This window comes from Aristolochia californica, unplaced genomic scaffold (assembly GCF_029961685.1).
Source record: "Aristolochia californica isolate CCGP_79_NKW_82.1479 unplaced genomic scaffold, dmAriCali1.0.hap1 SCAF_6, whole genome shotgun sequence".
Classification (NCBI taxonomy): Eukaryota; Viridiplantae; Streptophyta; class Magnoliopsida; order Piperales; family Aristolochiaceae; genus Aristolochia; species Aristolochia californica.
This window is the reverse complement of record NW_027182257.1, coordinates 4,394,029-4,408,847: the sequence shown is the minus strand read 5'-3', so window position 1 is coordinate 4,408,847 and position 14,819 is coordinate 4,394,029. Positions and strand designations below refer to the sequence as shown.

The 14,819-nt window shown below is 36.5% G+C and overlaps 1 protein-coding gene across 3 annotated transcripts in view; it reads left to right on the top strand.

Annotated features, from left to right (window-relative positions):
* Positions 1 to 7,547: 7,547 nt before the first annotated feature.
* LOC137935068 (uncharacterized) overlaps positions 7,548 to 14,819 on the top strand; it is an 82,878-nt gene continuing 75,606 nt past the window's right edge. For all 3 annotated transcript variants that reach the window (XM_068779711.1, XM_068779712.1, XM_068779710.1), the window contains exons 1-9: positions 7,548 to 7,853; positions 12,240 to 12,343; positions 12,485 to 12,619; positions 12,739 to 12,789; positions 12,892 to 12,986; positions 13,063 to 13,180; positions 13,265 to 13,366; positions 13,453 to 13,641; positions 13,720 to 13,880. In XM_068779711.1, coding sequence (XP_068635812.1) covers positions 7,757 to 7,853; positions 12,240 to 12,343; positions 12,485 to 12,619; positions 12,739 to 12,789; positions 12,892 to 12,986; positions 13,063 to 13,180; positions 13,265 to 13,366; positions 13,453 to 13,641; positions 13,720 to 13,880 — 1,052 coding nt within the window. In that variant the 5' untranslated portion in view covers positions 7,548 to 7,756. The remainder of the gene's footprint in view (positions 7,854 to 12,239; positions 12,344 to 12,484; positions 12,620 to 12,738; positions 12,790 to 12,891; positions 12,987 to 13,062; positions 13,181 to 13,264; positions 13,367 to 13,452; positions 13,642 to 13,719; positions 13,881 to 14,819) is intronic.

The following is a 14,819-nucleotide window of genomic DNA, read 5'->3' as shown; positions in this document are numbered from 1 at the left end:
ATAAAATAGAAACTTTAACCATATTGATAAGTCTAGCAACGTTATAATTCAAACATCGTCTTTAATACATAACAATCTTCTCAAAAAAGATATTGTACATAAAATGCATTACAATTACTTGTTTGCACAATAATTAAGCCACTTAACCCGCTCCGCCACTGTCATTTTTAAAAACAGGGTCTTCTTACTTGGCGTATTTATCCATTCAGGAGCGTCATACTTCAGTGCCTCTGACAGGTCCGGAATTTCCATGAGGGCATTGACCCAAGGTTCTTCGACATCGCATTCCTTATACTCCATAACACATTTCATAGCATCAGCGATCTAGCCAACTACATCAATTAATTGTCTATTGTCTTCAGTGGGCAATTCGCTTCTCTTTCTACGATCACGTGAAGGTGGCCCTTTAGTTCCACAAGATTGATCCGCTGTCGAATCATTTCCACTATTGAATTGCGGTGGAGTTCCCATAATTATGTCAACATTGTTAAGCTCATCCATCGGGATAGGAGCCGACTCATCATGGATAATTTTATCACACAGATCTATAGGAGTTGTACTACCATTCCCTGCGGCTATTGTGTTTCCGACTACAATAGCCAATTTGTCGTAAAGGGGGCAACCTTGTTGTCTATACTTCTCAGCCTCTTTATGCTCCTACAAGAATAAAACATCATTCTTAGTAATGCGAAACAATACAAACTGTTTTACAAAATATCATGATTTACTGACCTTAATGTAGTCTTGCCATACAGAATGACATGCAGTAACTCGTTGTGTGGTTGCATCCCAACAGAACCCACTAGTGTTGAGATAGCTCGTTACCGTTTGGTATGTTTTCTTCCATGATCTTGTTCGATTCTTAAGCTGCTCAATAGTTTTTTTATTGACAACGTCTTCATTGAACTTACTGATACATTCCGTATATACCTCGTGCTTCCAAACACCATTGGGCAACTTGTTCCCCATATATACCTGCTCGACTAAAAGATCGAGCATTTTGTTGTCTTCTTCAAAGCTCCAAAAGTCATATGGTCGACCACTTGGTTGTTTTCTTGCAGCCATTTTCAATCTAAATCCGAGATTGTCCTCATGGAAAAAACTTTATCAGACTACCATTACCCGTCACGAAACAAAAACCACAAATAAGAAAATACCATGTGGTGGATATTTATAACACCCGAATTTCCTCACCACATGACAAAAACATTCCATAACACTTCAAAATTTTTAAACAACATTCTAAAACAATCCAAAACTAATCAACTATTTCCATTGGAGATGCAAAACAATGCAAACACACACATCAAATCCAAATTCACCGACCACCCCTGGTAGAGCCCCATATGACTTCACAGTCACTACGAACTGTACCTCGTCAGTGATGGGGGTCGGGTTTCGTTGGCTAATGGACGCCCGTGTAGGCGACTCAACCTTGTTTGAATTGGACTAAACACCGTAAATCGTAATTGAGAACCTTAAAAACCCTAGACCCGAAACCCTAACCCTAGACCTCATAGCTTCAAAACCTCCTAAACCCTAACCCTAGACCCCATAGCTCCAAAACCTCCTAAACCCTAACCCTAGACCCCATAACTCCAAAACCTCCTAAACCCTATACCCCAAACCCTAATTCCAGAAGTTAAAAAAAAAACCCTAGATCTTAACAACCCTAAAAGCCCCAAGCCCTAAACCCTAAACCCTATCACCCATTAAACCTTAGCTGAAAAAAATTGAAAAAAAAACCTAAACCTTAATTCCATAACCTAAACCCTAACAATACCATAAATCCTTAACCCTAAAAACTTAACCCCTAAATACAAAGCACCAAACCCTAAAAACACTAAACCCTAACCCTAATAAAAATGTTAGACCCTAATCCGTAACACTAAATCCCACAATTATGCACAAATAACCCCAAATTAGACACTGGAACTAAAATTAAATCAAATACAACACTCATTTAATCAGAAAAAAAATTAGGGTTTAGTCATACCTTCTGAAATTTGGGGAAAACCGAAGCCGACGACTGAAATCAAAGCCGAACTGGGAAAATCGATGCTGAATCGAAGTGGAAATTTAGAAATCGAAGCCCAATGTCAAAATCGAAGAAAACCAAAACTGAATTAGGGGAAATCGCAGGAAATCGGAGGGATTTTTGGGGGAAAAGATATGAGCGAGAGGGAGAAGGGAGTGAGATGCCGCAAGGGAGAGGGAGAAGAGACAGAGAGAAGAGAGGGAGGCCGAGAGGGATAAGAGAGAGGGAGAAACGAGCGAGAGGTTCAGAGGGAGAACGAGTTCGAGATGGACAAGGATGCCAGAAGGACGCTCGCAGCGAGAGACGGAGGTAGCAGAGAGGGAGACTGGAGAGAGACGGCGGAGACGAGAGAGCGAGCAGAGAGCTCGGGCTTCACGGAGACGACAGAGGGCTGCGGGAACAAGAGTGGCTGTGTGCGGGAATGAAACGATCGAAATAAAAAAAAATAGAGATGGTCGAGCCAGAGAGAGCCCGCGCGAGAGAGTCAAGTGGATGATTCTCAAAATCGGGCGGAAAGCACTTTCCCCCCGTTACTCTTGAGACATGAACTCTTGGTTCATGTATATTCATGTACATGACATGAATTTTGGCGCCCCCTAACGACATCAGGACATGAACTGCGTAATGCGCTTGAAGATCATGTCCTGAGTCATGTGCACTAACCCCCCCTTTATTATTTGGTAGCCTTTCTCCTATCGTCTTTTATTTGACTCTCATTTACCTCCTTCGACCAACCCTTTTGGTGTGTTGCTTTTGTTGGTCGTTTTAAGTCCTTTGAGACTTTTTATTGGTACGCTAGGGTTTTTTATTGTTGTCTTATGAAAGACAAGTGTTTCCCATTTTAGTTATTATTATCACTATTTTTGTTCGAAATCGTTTGAGGTTGGTTTCAACTAATGTTTTATCACCCATTTCTACCTTTTGAGAGTCCTTGTTCGATTTTGTACTTATCCTTGGGACACTGTGATGGAGGAGATCATTACTATATCCATTTTATTTGTTTCAAACTGGGATCACTGCCATTACCTTCCAGGTTGAGGGGGAGTTTTGGAAAATATGAATAAGTTGGAATATCATTGATGTAATTAGTTTATAATTTTTGTCTCTTATTCACTCTTACTAGGGTGAAATGTATACTTATAATATTGGTACTTTTAACACCTATAAATAAAACTTAATCGGGGAGGGTTAGGATAGGTCCATAACCCTAATCTTCCTCCTCCTTTCTCCCCACATGTTTTCTCTTTTCTTGGACGTTTCTCTTTATCCCTCTCTCTTTTACCTCCTTCTTTCTCTTCTCCTTTCTACTTCTTTCTCTTCCCTCTTCTTCTTCTTCTTCTTCTTCTTCTTCCATTTCTTCTTCATTACCAAAAATCTTAAGGCTATAGAATCCTGGAAATCAACAAATTCTTGGGAGAGAGGAGAGAAGAAATCAAGGGAGAGAAATAAGATGAAAAAAATAGAGGTGTTAGGAAGAATTTTAGCCAGGATTAAGGGGCTTGAATGCTCTACCCTAGGTCTTGAGGTTGTATTTATAGTTGTGAGAAGGTGTTTACAATGACTAAAATGCCCTCAGGGCTACATGCTTCAAAAGAAAAAAAAAAGACATAAGTGGACATACACCAACTTACATAATTACAATCCAATGTCATCTCCATGATATTTCTCCTTATTTACTAGCCATGTCACCCCTACACATGTGAGTTTCTTTTTAACTCTCCCCCTCAAGCTGGTGTTTGTAACTTCACTTTGCAAATAATCTTGGTCAAAAACTGATTTGATTGTCTTGCTTTGATTCGTCTTGGCCTTTTTCACATATTACTTGTACTCTTCATCATGTTCTCATCTTGGTCTCCCCCTTACTTGGATATTCTAGTTACATAAAATTTAATTACCACAACACTTGGAATTCTTCATTATACGTTACCTCTTTTATGTACTTCTTCTTCTACTTATCTTGCTCGAGTTGAGGATCTCTTTGTTCTTTAACAAGAGACCCAGCTTGCACAACATAATGGTGAGAAAAGAAAAATCACGCCTAATCATACGACAAAGGTCCATACACCCGTTAAGATAGTTGTATTATGAAATACACTCCGCTCAATTTCAATGGCGGAAAAATCACCCAACTTTAGAGCACAACAAAGGGACTACTCACTTTCTAAGGGTAGCTAAAAAAAAACACCTATTGGGTGAAGAATAAAGAGACCTGACTCAAACTAGATGTTGGGCACACTACTATACTTTTTTGGTAGTAGTTCTATAGGCATTGCTCTGAAATGATTTTAACAAAAATAAAACTAAGAAAGTACTTTGAGGAATTAAGGGTGTGAATAAAAAGATAGTAACTCTCATACTTCAAGAGTGAGGCGCACAATGCAACCCTTCATATTTTCAAGTATGAAGGATGCACTTTTAGACCAATAGATGGATAAAAAATGACCAGGTTTTATTCAAGAGGGAGGTAAAAAAAATAATTTCTCTATGAACATGATGGTTAAAGAAACTTTAAAATATCAATTAGAAAGTTTTGAGATGGAACATAATAATGGAAACTTTCTAAAAATAGACTTCTCATATAAGACAATTATTTTTTAACACAACCTAACCAATTTGCAAAGAAAAAATTCAAGAGATAATTTCCGGAATAAGGGAGATTCAGGATACTAGTATTTGGAATTTAGAATGAGCAAACAATATTTTCTAATTCAAAATTTTCAGACTGTGTCAAAAAATAAAATAAAATTCATATAAGGAAAAAATTCTCTTAAGGAAATTAATGTGATGTGAGATCAAAGAAAGAAAACTTTTAATGAAGGAAATATACTCAAAGTTGGAAAAATCTTGACTAGGTTTTGAAAACAAATAGGAAACTTAACCAACATTAGCAAATCAAAAAGCAAAGCAAAAAGTTCGGCTTAAATTCGGATTTTCGCATCCAACAGGATACCAACATGACCTTTGATTCTTCCAATGTGGATATCTCTCTCTAGAAAATTCAGATTGAGAAATAGTTTATTGGGATAGAAAGTAGACTCACATAAATTTATTTTTGCGATACAATTCTCAATATAAATTCTCAGTAATGTTGGTACAAACCTTTCAGAAAGTTGAAACTTTCTATTGTTATATGGAACTTTTCTATTGCTTGACCTTTGCTACTTCGGATGTCGATTTCTCTTTCTAGATTTCAATGATTAGTTTTTAATTATAAACTAGACTCAAAGATCTTTAAAAAAATATATAATTTTCTATACGAAACATATGTTAAAAGAATGAAAATTCCAATGAAAAATAGGAATTGGGAAAAAAGACTAAATGAAAAACGAGAAACTCCACTTTTTATCTTTTTTTTTTCTTCCTCCCTTTCTTCTCTATCTTCTTCTCTTTTTACATGTCAGATCTTTTCCCGCTCTAATGCCATGTTAATTTCTAGGGTCAACATATAAACACAAGAGGTCACAAGGAAATGAGAGAAGAGATGAATTCTAGCTCTTGGTAGAGAGGAGAGAATAAACCAAGAGAGAAAAAAGAAAGAAGGGTAAGGACGAATTTGAGTCAGTATGAAGAGGCTTGAATGCTCTACACCACGCCTTGAGATTGTATTTATTATTATGGGAAGATGTTTACAATGACTAAAAGGCCCTTAGCGCTACATGCTTCAAAAGAAAAAAGACATAAGAGAAAATACACCAACTTGCATAATTACAATTCTATGTCATCTTTATGAAAGTTGTGCTTTTGCCAATTTTAGTCCATTTGCTTGTGCTTTTGCTCCAACTTAGACCGATCAGAAGCAAATTATTAACGAGAAAAAAAAGTTGTGATGCAAAAAATAATTAAGATGAGGTTTTGTAAAATTCTTAAGCACTAAATCATTTGTGGGATCACATACAAAGAGTGAGTTGGATGTTTATTTGGATGAGATACATTCTCTAGATGAGGGTGATTATAATGTGATGTAGTGGTAGAAAAGTTATAGATTTAAATTAATATTCTCTTTAAATATTGCAAAAAAATATTTTTTCAATCCCAGTCATTAGTGTTGCTTCTAAATATTAATCTATACGATTTTAGAGTTATTGATGAGCATCATACTTATTTGGTTGAAGAGACTATGGAAGCATTAATGTGTATATAGGATTCTTTGAAATGAGAAAAGGAGATATTTATTTTTTAATAGTTAATTACATCAATTTAACTATTATTTGTTAACTTTATTTATGTTTGTTTTTTTTTTTTCAGAGGATTTTTGTTCATAATCAAGTTTATGGGAGGATGTTTGATTGTGTTGTTTTTTTCTATGGAAAGGGAATTAAGGTTTAATAGGTTTTTTAATTCAATTTTTTTACTATACAATATTCAATTTGAATATAAATATTTTTATTTTTATGGTTAGACATTCGAGTATTTAAATATTATTATCGAACATTTATAGTAGATTAATTGTTCATTTTTTTGTTTTAATATTTTGTAATATTTATTCATTTTTTTATTTTTAAAATTTTTTATTTCATTTACTACATGATTTTTTGAATATTATCCGGATCCAAATATTTTTCGAACGGATTGGATTCAAATAGTTTCCCTGATATCTGAATATTTAAAAAATTGAATCAGATTGGAATTTCAAGATCCGAACAAAATCCAATCCCTTTGCACCCTTAATCTTAATAACTTACGACATCATATTCATCAATGTCATAAAAACTTTTTTTGATTGATTTAGGATGATATTATGTGATATAATCTCATTTAAAACAAAAAAAGTTAAAACCGAAAGATGTAATGTGTGTGGGGTTTACTCTCTTCTTTCTTCTAGTGGGGGAGGAGGGCCTTCTATCCCTTTACAATTGCGAATATAAACAAATCTTCCTTGTTAGTGTAGTAGAAATGGGAGAAGGAGAAACTACTCTTTTTAAACAAATTGCTTTAATAACCAAACTCGAACAAATTGGTTTAGGTTAGTAGATTTTTTTTTTTTTTGACTTTGAATTTTACATTGTTAGATCTAAACATGTCTAGGTTCAATTAAATCGATTAAACCATGCTAATTTGGTCTTGCTTTACTAACATTGACTTGAATCAATTGAAATGGACGTGGCTTAAGAAGTTACACTAGCAAGTTGCAACATGAACGTGACATTAATGGGTGGGTTGCGTGACATTAATGGGTGGGTTGCGTGACACGGCCAAAAGCAGAATCACCTGAGTGCATATTACCCAAACCGCCCTCCATTTCTGATGGAAAATATGATCCGATACTTCAAAGTTCAAATTGCTCATGAGATCCATCGCATAGGCAGTTGTCTACGTTTGACTCGGTAAATTGCTCTGCGTCTAAAAGTGTTACAAATTATCGAGTCGACTCGGTTAATTGCGAGTGGTAACTTGGTTTCCAAATCCGAGCTCGTTACTCCGATTTTCGATATGACCAAAATAGACATTTCTGTTATTAATTGGATTTTGAGGGCTTATGTGCTGGTACGCCTTCCGGGTCCAATATTCTTCCCTCCTGGCATGGCTCTGGTACATTCTAGTTCCACGTCCAGAAACGTGGCGCGCTAACAGCGAAAACTCTTCGTCAATCAGTTCTTCTCATTTTACTTGGCGACGCCTCTATCTCTCCCTCTCTCAGTTTTTCCGGCCGGCTTCAAATGTTCTTAATCTCATTTTCCTTTTTCATGTCTCATCCCTGGAACTATTCCTAGTGCAAAGATGTTGGAAGATCAGGTCGCGTTCCTGTTGCAGAAGTATCTAGGAAATTATGTCAAGGGTCTCAACAGGGAAGCTCTGAAGATCAGTGTTTGGCGAGGTCCCTTATTTTATATTCGCTTTCATCAGTTTATTCTGCTTTCGTGCTTTGAATTGCCCGCTACTTTTAATCGGTGGTTTCGTGATCGAATCATGTTTTTCGTTCATATGTTTTGTCTTCTCGGTGATGAGTTCCTGAATTTGTCAATGAAGGTTTTCTGTTGTCTGATTCTTCTCGAGTACGAAGAATGCGGGGAAACTGATAAAAAGGGTAGCAAAGAAAAGACTGGGCAGAAAATTAGACTGCAAATGCGAGCTGCTAAGTAAAGTGGTCAAATGCCTCAGTAAGACTGAAACACTTGGTGTTTTAGACCTTATTTAGAAACACTATTTAATGTGATGGGCCGTAGTTACGGCAAAGTTATAGCCAGTAAATTATAGCAGTTACGGTTTGGATAATAAGGCTTCTTGGCATGTAATTGTCAAAAACCGACTTGAACAACGACTCACACAGTACTTTTGTGGCCGTTGTCTAATGGAGTGTTGCTTTGTTCCTTATGTCTTAGATTTTTACTTGGAGTGTAGTGGTTTTGCAGACGTTAGATTAGAGCTTTCTCTTCTCGTAGGTATTGATTTCAAGGGCCATCACATAAACACAAGAGATCTCAAGGGAAAGGAGAGAAGGAAAGGAGAAAGAGAGAAGAAAAGAAGGAGAGGAGAAAGAGAAAAGAGAGGAACTCTAGCTCTTGTGGAGAGGAGAGAATAACTCATGGGAGAGAGAAATATAGACAAGAAGGGACGGATTCCAGGAGGGGAATGACATTTAAGAGGCTTGATGTTCTTCCCTATGCCCATTGGGTTGTATTTATAGTTGTAGAGAGATGTGTATAATGTTAATAATGTCCTTAGGGTTACACCTTTAAGAGAAAAAAGACATAAAAGTACATAAACTAGCTTATATAATTATAAAATCATGCCACCTCTTATTGAGGAGTTGTCCTATTTACCATAATGACACCCTACACATGTGGGTGTCTTTTAATACTCTCCCTCAAGCTGGTGTTTGTAACTTTGCTGTGCTAGTAATCTTTGTCAAAAAATTTGTGTGATTGAAAAGAAATTCTAATCTTGTGAAGCTTGAAAAAAAATTTAATTGACTTATTTTGATTCATCTTGTTCTTGTTCATATCTTCCTTTGTAGTCTTCATTTTGTTCTCATATTCCCCCTTACTTGGATATTCTATGCACATAAAATTTGCTTACCGCAATACGTGGAATTTTTTTATTATTGGTTACCTCTTTCTTATACTTCTACTTCTCCCCCTCAAACTGGGGATCTATTTGTTCTTTACCAAAAAAACTCATTTTGTACAAAATAATGGTGAGAGAAGAAAAATACCGATAGCCCATTGACAAAACTCCAACTTTAGTCTGAAATGTCCGCTCAAATTTAAAGGCAGTTAGGCTCATTTTAGGGCAATGAAAAAAGTCTATTCACTTTTAAGGGTTGTTCAAAATACCACTTGGATAAAAAAAAAAATTAAGTGGGATGTTATGCGCATTCTTGATCTTTGCAGGTAGTGGGTCTATAGGCATTGCTCTGAAGTGATTTTAAAAAACTCAAGTTGAAGATAGTGCTTGAGGAATTAAGGGTGTGAATAAAAAGATAGCAACTTTCATACTTCAAATAGAAGGAGGCGTATAATGCAGTTTTTCATACTTCCAAGTAAGCAGGAGGTGCTTTTAGACCAATAGATTGATAAAAAGTGACTAGGTTTGACTTAAAATATTGACAAAAAAATAATTCCTCTATTAACATGATGATTGAGGAAACCTAAAAAACTCTAATAAGAAAATTTTGAGATGGAACATAATAATGAAAACTTTCTAAAATAGACTTCTCCTATAAGGTAATTATTTTTCAACACATTCGACCTATTCGTAAAGAAAATATTCAAGAGCGAAATTCTGGAATAAGAGAGATTGATGACACTAATATTTGGAATTTAGAATGAGGAAACAAGACTTTCTAATTCATAAATTTCAGACTTTGTTAAAAAGGAAGCTAACTCATATAGGAAAAGACTTCTCTTAAGGAAACTAATGTACTGTGAGATGAAAGAAAAAATTCTGAAGGAAGGAAAAATATTCAGGTTGGTAAAATATACTCAAGTTTAACGTGATCCTAGCCCTTATTTAGAGTTAGAAAATATACTCAAGTTTAACGTGATCCTAGCTCTTATTTAGAGTTATAACACCCTGCTTTAGCACTTATTTAGAAAAGCTATTTAATGTGATGGGCCATAGTTACAGCCAAGTTATTGCCAGTAAATTATAGTAGTTACGGTTGCATAATAAGGCTTGTTGGCATGTAATTGTCAAAAACCGACTTGAACAATCACTCACATTGTACTTTTGTGGCAGTTGTCTAATGGAGTGTTGCTTTGTACCTTTTACGTCTTAGAGGTTTTACTTGGAGTGTAGTGGTTCTGCAGACATTTGATTAGAGCTTTCCCTTCTTGTAGAGGTCTTGCAGACATTAGATTAGAGCTTTCCCTTTAATGTTCATTATGTTGGAGTGTTGTTTTTTTGAAGGCCAAACTGTATATAGACCATTGAAATTGTTTTTAGGCACTTGTGGCATGTAGGTACTCATCATAAGGTAGTAATGCAATACTGATTGTGAGTAGCTTGTCCACATCAATAAGAGTGAGGAACACAAAGACGAAAGCTTGTATCGGCCTCTCGTCTTTGTCTGATTCACTTGACAAAAGCACAAGTCCCACATTGGCTGTAAAGCGATCCACAACCTAGTATTAGAAATTGGGCTAGCCTCTCTTCTCTAGGTTTGTGTTTTTGATTTGGATGCATTTTTTTATGGTATTAGAGAAGGTTTGATGTGATTCTATCTACTCAAAGTTGTTTACTTGTTTGGTGCTATAATGGTCTAATGTAAGGATGCACCTGAAGAGGGGGAGGGGGGTTGTTATGAAAAGTTCCGCATCAGTTATGAAATTGTTTACAACCTAATATTGGTATTTAGGTTTGGTTTTCCACTCCTTTTTTTTTTTTTTTTCAATTTTGAACATGATGGTTCATTTTTTATTAGAAAACTAAGGAAACGTAGAGCATAATATAAGACTGAGCAAGCTAAGAATATAGCATAGAGGATATCATAAAGTACAGCTTAGTTCAATCATGAACTGGAGTGCAAGAGATGGCCCTAAGGCCAAACAATTCCTGGAAGTGAGATTGTCTGCTTCTGAGTTGACTGATCTTGCGACCTTGTTCCAATCAATACGCCGATCTACAGACAGATCAGCAGCATGACAAAAAAATGACGTAAGTCTCAATGGGATGGGATGCCTCTCTGCTCACACAATCTATAACTAAGGCTGAGTCCCCTTCCACTATCAACTGTCCATTGAAATTCTGCTTGAATAGCTTGACACCTGTTAAGAGACCTCTTGTTTCAGCCTCATTTGATCTACAACACCCTGCTGGACCAGAGTAGGCCAACAGGATTGCCTGGAGCTTTTGCATTCTGTTTGAGGGTTTCCACTTTTTGTCTTTCTTATCATCATAACATCTTCTCATCATTTTCAAGATAAAAAAAGTTTATTTGAAGGCCAGCCAGACAGAACTGTTGTTAGTTCCAAATTAGGACAATTGTGTTAATCCCTAGCCGACCAGCTTGCTAAACAGACCTCTTGTTTCAGCCTCATTTGATCTACAACACCCTGCTGGACCAGAGTAGGCCAGCAGGATTACCAGGAGCTTTTGTTACTTTTCTTTTGCATTCTCTTTGAGGGTTTCCACTTTTTGTTTTTCTTATCTTCATAACATCTTCTCATCATTTTCAAGATAAAAAAAGTTTATTTTAAGGCCGGCCAGACAGTACTGTTGTTAGTTTCAAATTAGGGCAATTGTGTTGATCCCTAGCCGACCAGCTTGCTAAACAGGGTGTCTTCCCCCAACTCCTTGTTGCTGGGAATTATTTTCCCTTGTAATTGCTGGGCCTAGCCCCCTTTTTTTGTAATTGCTTTTCTATTCAGCAAGAAAAGCCTCTCACTATTTCAAATAGAAGGAGAATTGTGTTATAAAAATGTTTTATTTTTTTCTTCCCTCTTTCTCTGTTAGTTATGCTTACCTGTAGTTTTCCTTTATACTTGGAATCCATATATAAGGGGATGTATAGTCATTGACTCTCTGTGGTATTGACCCTCTATCTGTCTCTCTGTCTGTGTCTCTTTGTCTCTCTTGCAGTTCTCTCTTTCTTCTTCTTCTACTTGCAGAGTTAGGAAACTCTTAAGATTATTAACATCAGAAGTCAACATATTAACAATTGAATGGGCATGTCTGTTGTTATGGTTGTGAGCTTTTTATCTCTTGCACATGTTATTCGTTGCATTTCTTGGGTTGGTTATGTTACTTAAACTACGTGCAGGTGATGTAGAGCTGACAAATATGCAATTAAAGCCTGAGGCACTCAATGCATTGAAGTTGCCTGTGAAAGTTAAGGCTGGGTTTCTTGGATCTGTGAAACTGAAGGTTTGTGCTCTTTTGTCTAATGTGTTTGACATGGTTTTTTATGTGTTTTAGTCTTGTTTTCTAAGGATGGGTAAGGAACTGGAAATAGTAAAAGCTTGAGTTGTTGATGTTGGATTGAAAGTTCATCATTTTCTGTTATAGGTTCCATGGAGCAGGTTGGGTCAAGAGCCTGTGTTAGTTTACCTGGATCGAATTTTCCTATTGGTCGAACCTGCAACCCAGGTTGAAGGATACAGTGAGGACAGTGTCCAAGAAGCTAAAAAGGCTAGGATACGGGTAGGAGAAGATTTTTGTTGTTGGAGCATTTCTTTTTCTTTTTTCTTTAGTTGTTTCATTTTTAAGTTTAAATGTTTGATGCTCCGTGTTATTACTATCATGATGCACATTTTCAATAGGAAATGGAAATAAAGATGTTGGAGAGTAGACAGCAACAAAACTCAGACATGGTGCGCATATCAACAATGTATTTCAAGCTTTTTGTACAAGAAATGCAACTATTTTTGTTTGAACTTGTTCTTAGTGACTTTATCTGTTGAACTTTCTTAAAGAACACGTCATGGCTGGGATCTTTGATAAACACTATAATTGGGAACTTGAAGCTTTCTGTTACTAATATACACATCAGATATGAGGATCTTGAGAGGTGAGAGTGCCTTCTCTCTGCATATGTTATGCATAGGATTGCCCCTGAAAGATGCCTTATGGATGTTCTTCTGTAGCAATCCTGGCCACCCATTTGCAGCAGGCTTAACACTGTCAAGACTTTCAGCTGTGACAATTGATGATAGTGGGAAAGAAACTTTTGCTACTGGAGGTGCACTAGATCACATTCAGAAGGTACAATGTTTTATCATCATTTTTTATTCTGGTACTACGCTGCATTTTTAGCCATGTAATTTTATGTCTGTCAAATATTTGCAGTCAGTGGAGCTTGAACGTCTGGCTTTTTATTTGGATTCTGATATTTCTCCTTGGAATGTTGACAAACCATGGGATGAATTACTTCCTTCAGAGTGGAGTCAGGTATATAAAGTATTTCTGGTTGAGTAAAAGTAACCCCTGTATATCCAATTAATGAAGCCACTTATGGTATTTTGATCTACTATAAGGTATTTGAAGCTGGCAGTGGAAATGATAAACAAGCAGATGGTGATTTGAAGGTGCATACTTATGCCCTTCAACCTGTTACGGGAAATGCCAAGTACTTGAAATTGCGCCCAGATGAATCTCGGAACACTGGGCAGCCTCTCCAAAAAGCAGCAATTAACTTGGATGATGTTACGCTCTGTTTATCGAAGGTGTTGGTCTTGAGAGTCCTGTTTGTTGCTTTGATGATGTAAATTATTTGTAATTGGGTTCTGTACTATATGATGCAGGATGGATACAGGGACATCATGAAGTTGGCTGATAATTTTGCTGCCTTCAATCAGCGGCTAAAATACGCTCACTACCGTCCGCTTGTTTCAGTGAAGTCAGATCCTCGTCGGTGGTGGCAGTATGCTTACAAGGCTGTTTCTGACCAGATGAAGAGGGCAAGGTATTTGATTCAAAATTTCCTCTAATTATTCTTTGAACTTGATATTTTTCATAAAAAAATTATTGAACACAGCAAAAGAGGAAAAATAAATAACTTTTCTTCTAATGCATGGGCAATCTTGTGAGGTCACTTTTTATTTATTTATGTATTTTTCAACGTGATGAGAAAGAGATTCTGCGCACTGCCAACTTCAGGTACCTTAAAGCATATGGAGAGAACGCATTTAAAGACTTTTTTTTTTTTTTGAACCATTAAATCCTTCATTAAGAGGATATAGTTATCTGTAAGAGGATATAGTTTTGTTAAATGCTTTTGTTGGTTTGCCTATTGGTGCGATTTGACACAAGCAATATCTGACAACAAAATTATTTGTAATTATTCGTGTCAACTTGCATTTCTTTCTGATTTTTTTCTTTAAATGCTATGTAGTTTGTTTCTTCTAGTCCTTCTGGTGCTACTTCAATTTTAACTAATGAACTCCTTCCTGACAACTTGTCCAACTCCGAGATCTGCCTTGGCTTTTGGCTGGTGATTTCAATTCCATTCTTCTTTGCTCAGAAAAAAAGCCCTCCCGCGGCCAGAATTACTTCATCAATGAGAGCTTTCTCCGATCTCATTGGTAGTCTCAAACTCTCCGAAATTTCTCTCTCAGGAAAAAAATATACCTGGTCAAATGGTCAATCCTCTCCAATCCTCTCCAAGTTGGATCGTTTTTTAGCTAACATTGAATGACTTCATCTCTTCCCAAACACATCTGGCCAAGTCCTAAATAAAGTCGTTTATGATCATTGGCCTATTCAAATCAACACCCACCTTTCTTCTCCTTTTTTTTTTTTTTATCAATATACGCACCATTCATAAAAAAATAAAAAAAAATCAACACCCACCCCCCTACCTGGGGGTGCTCTCCCTTTCGGTTCGAAAATTCCTGGACCTTTA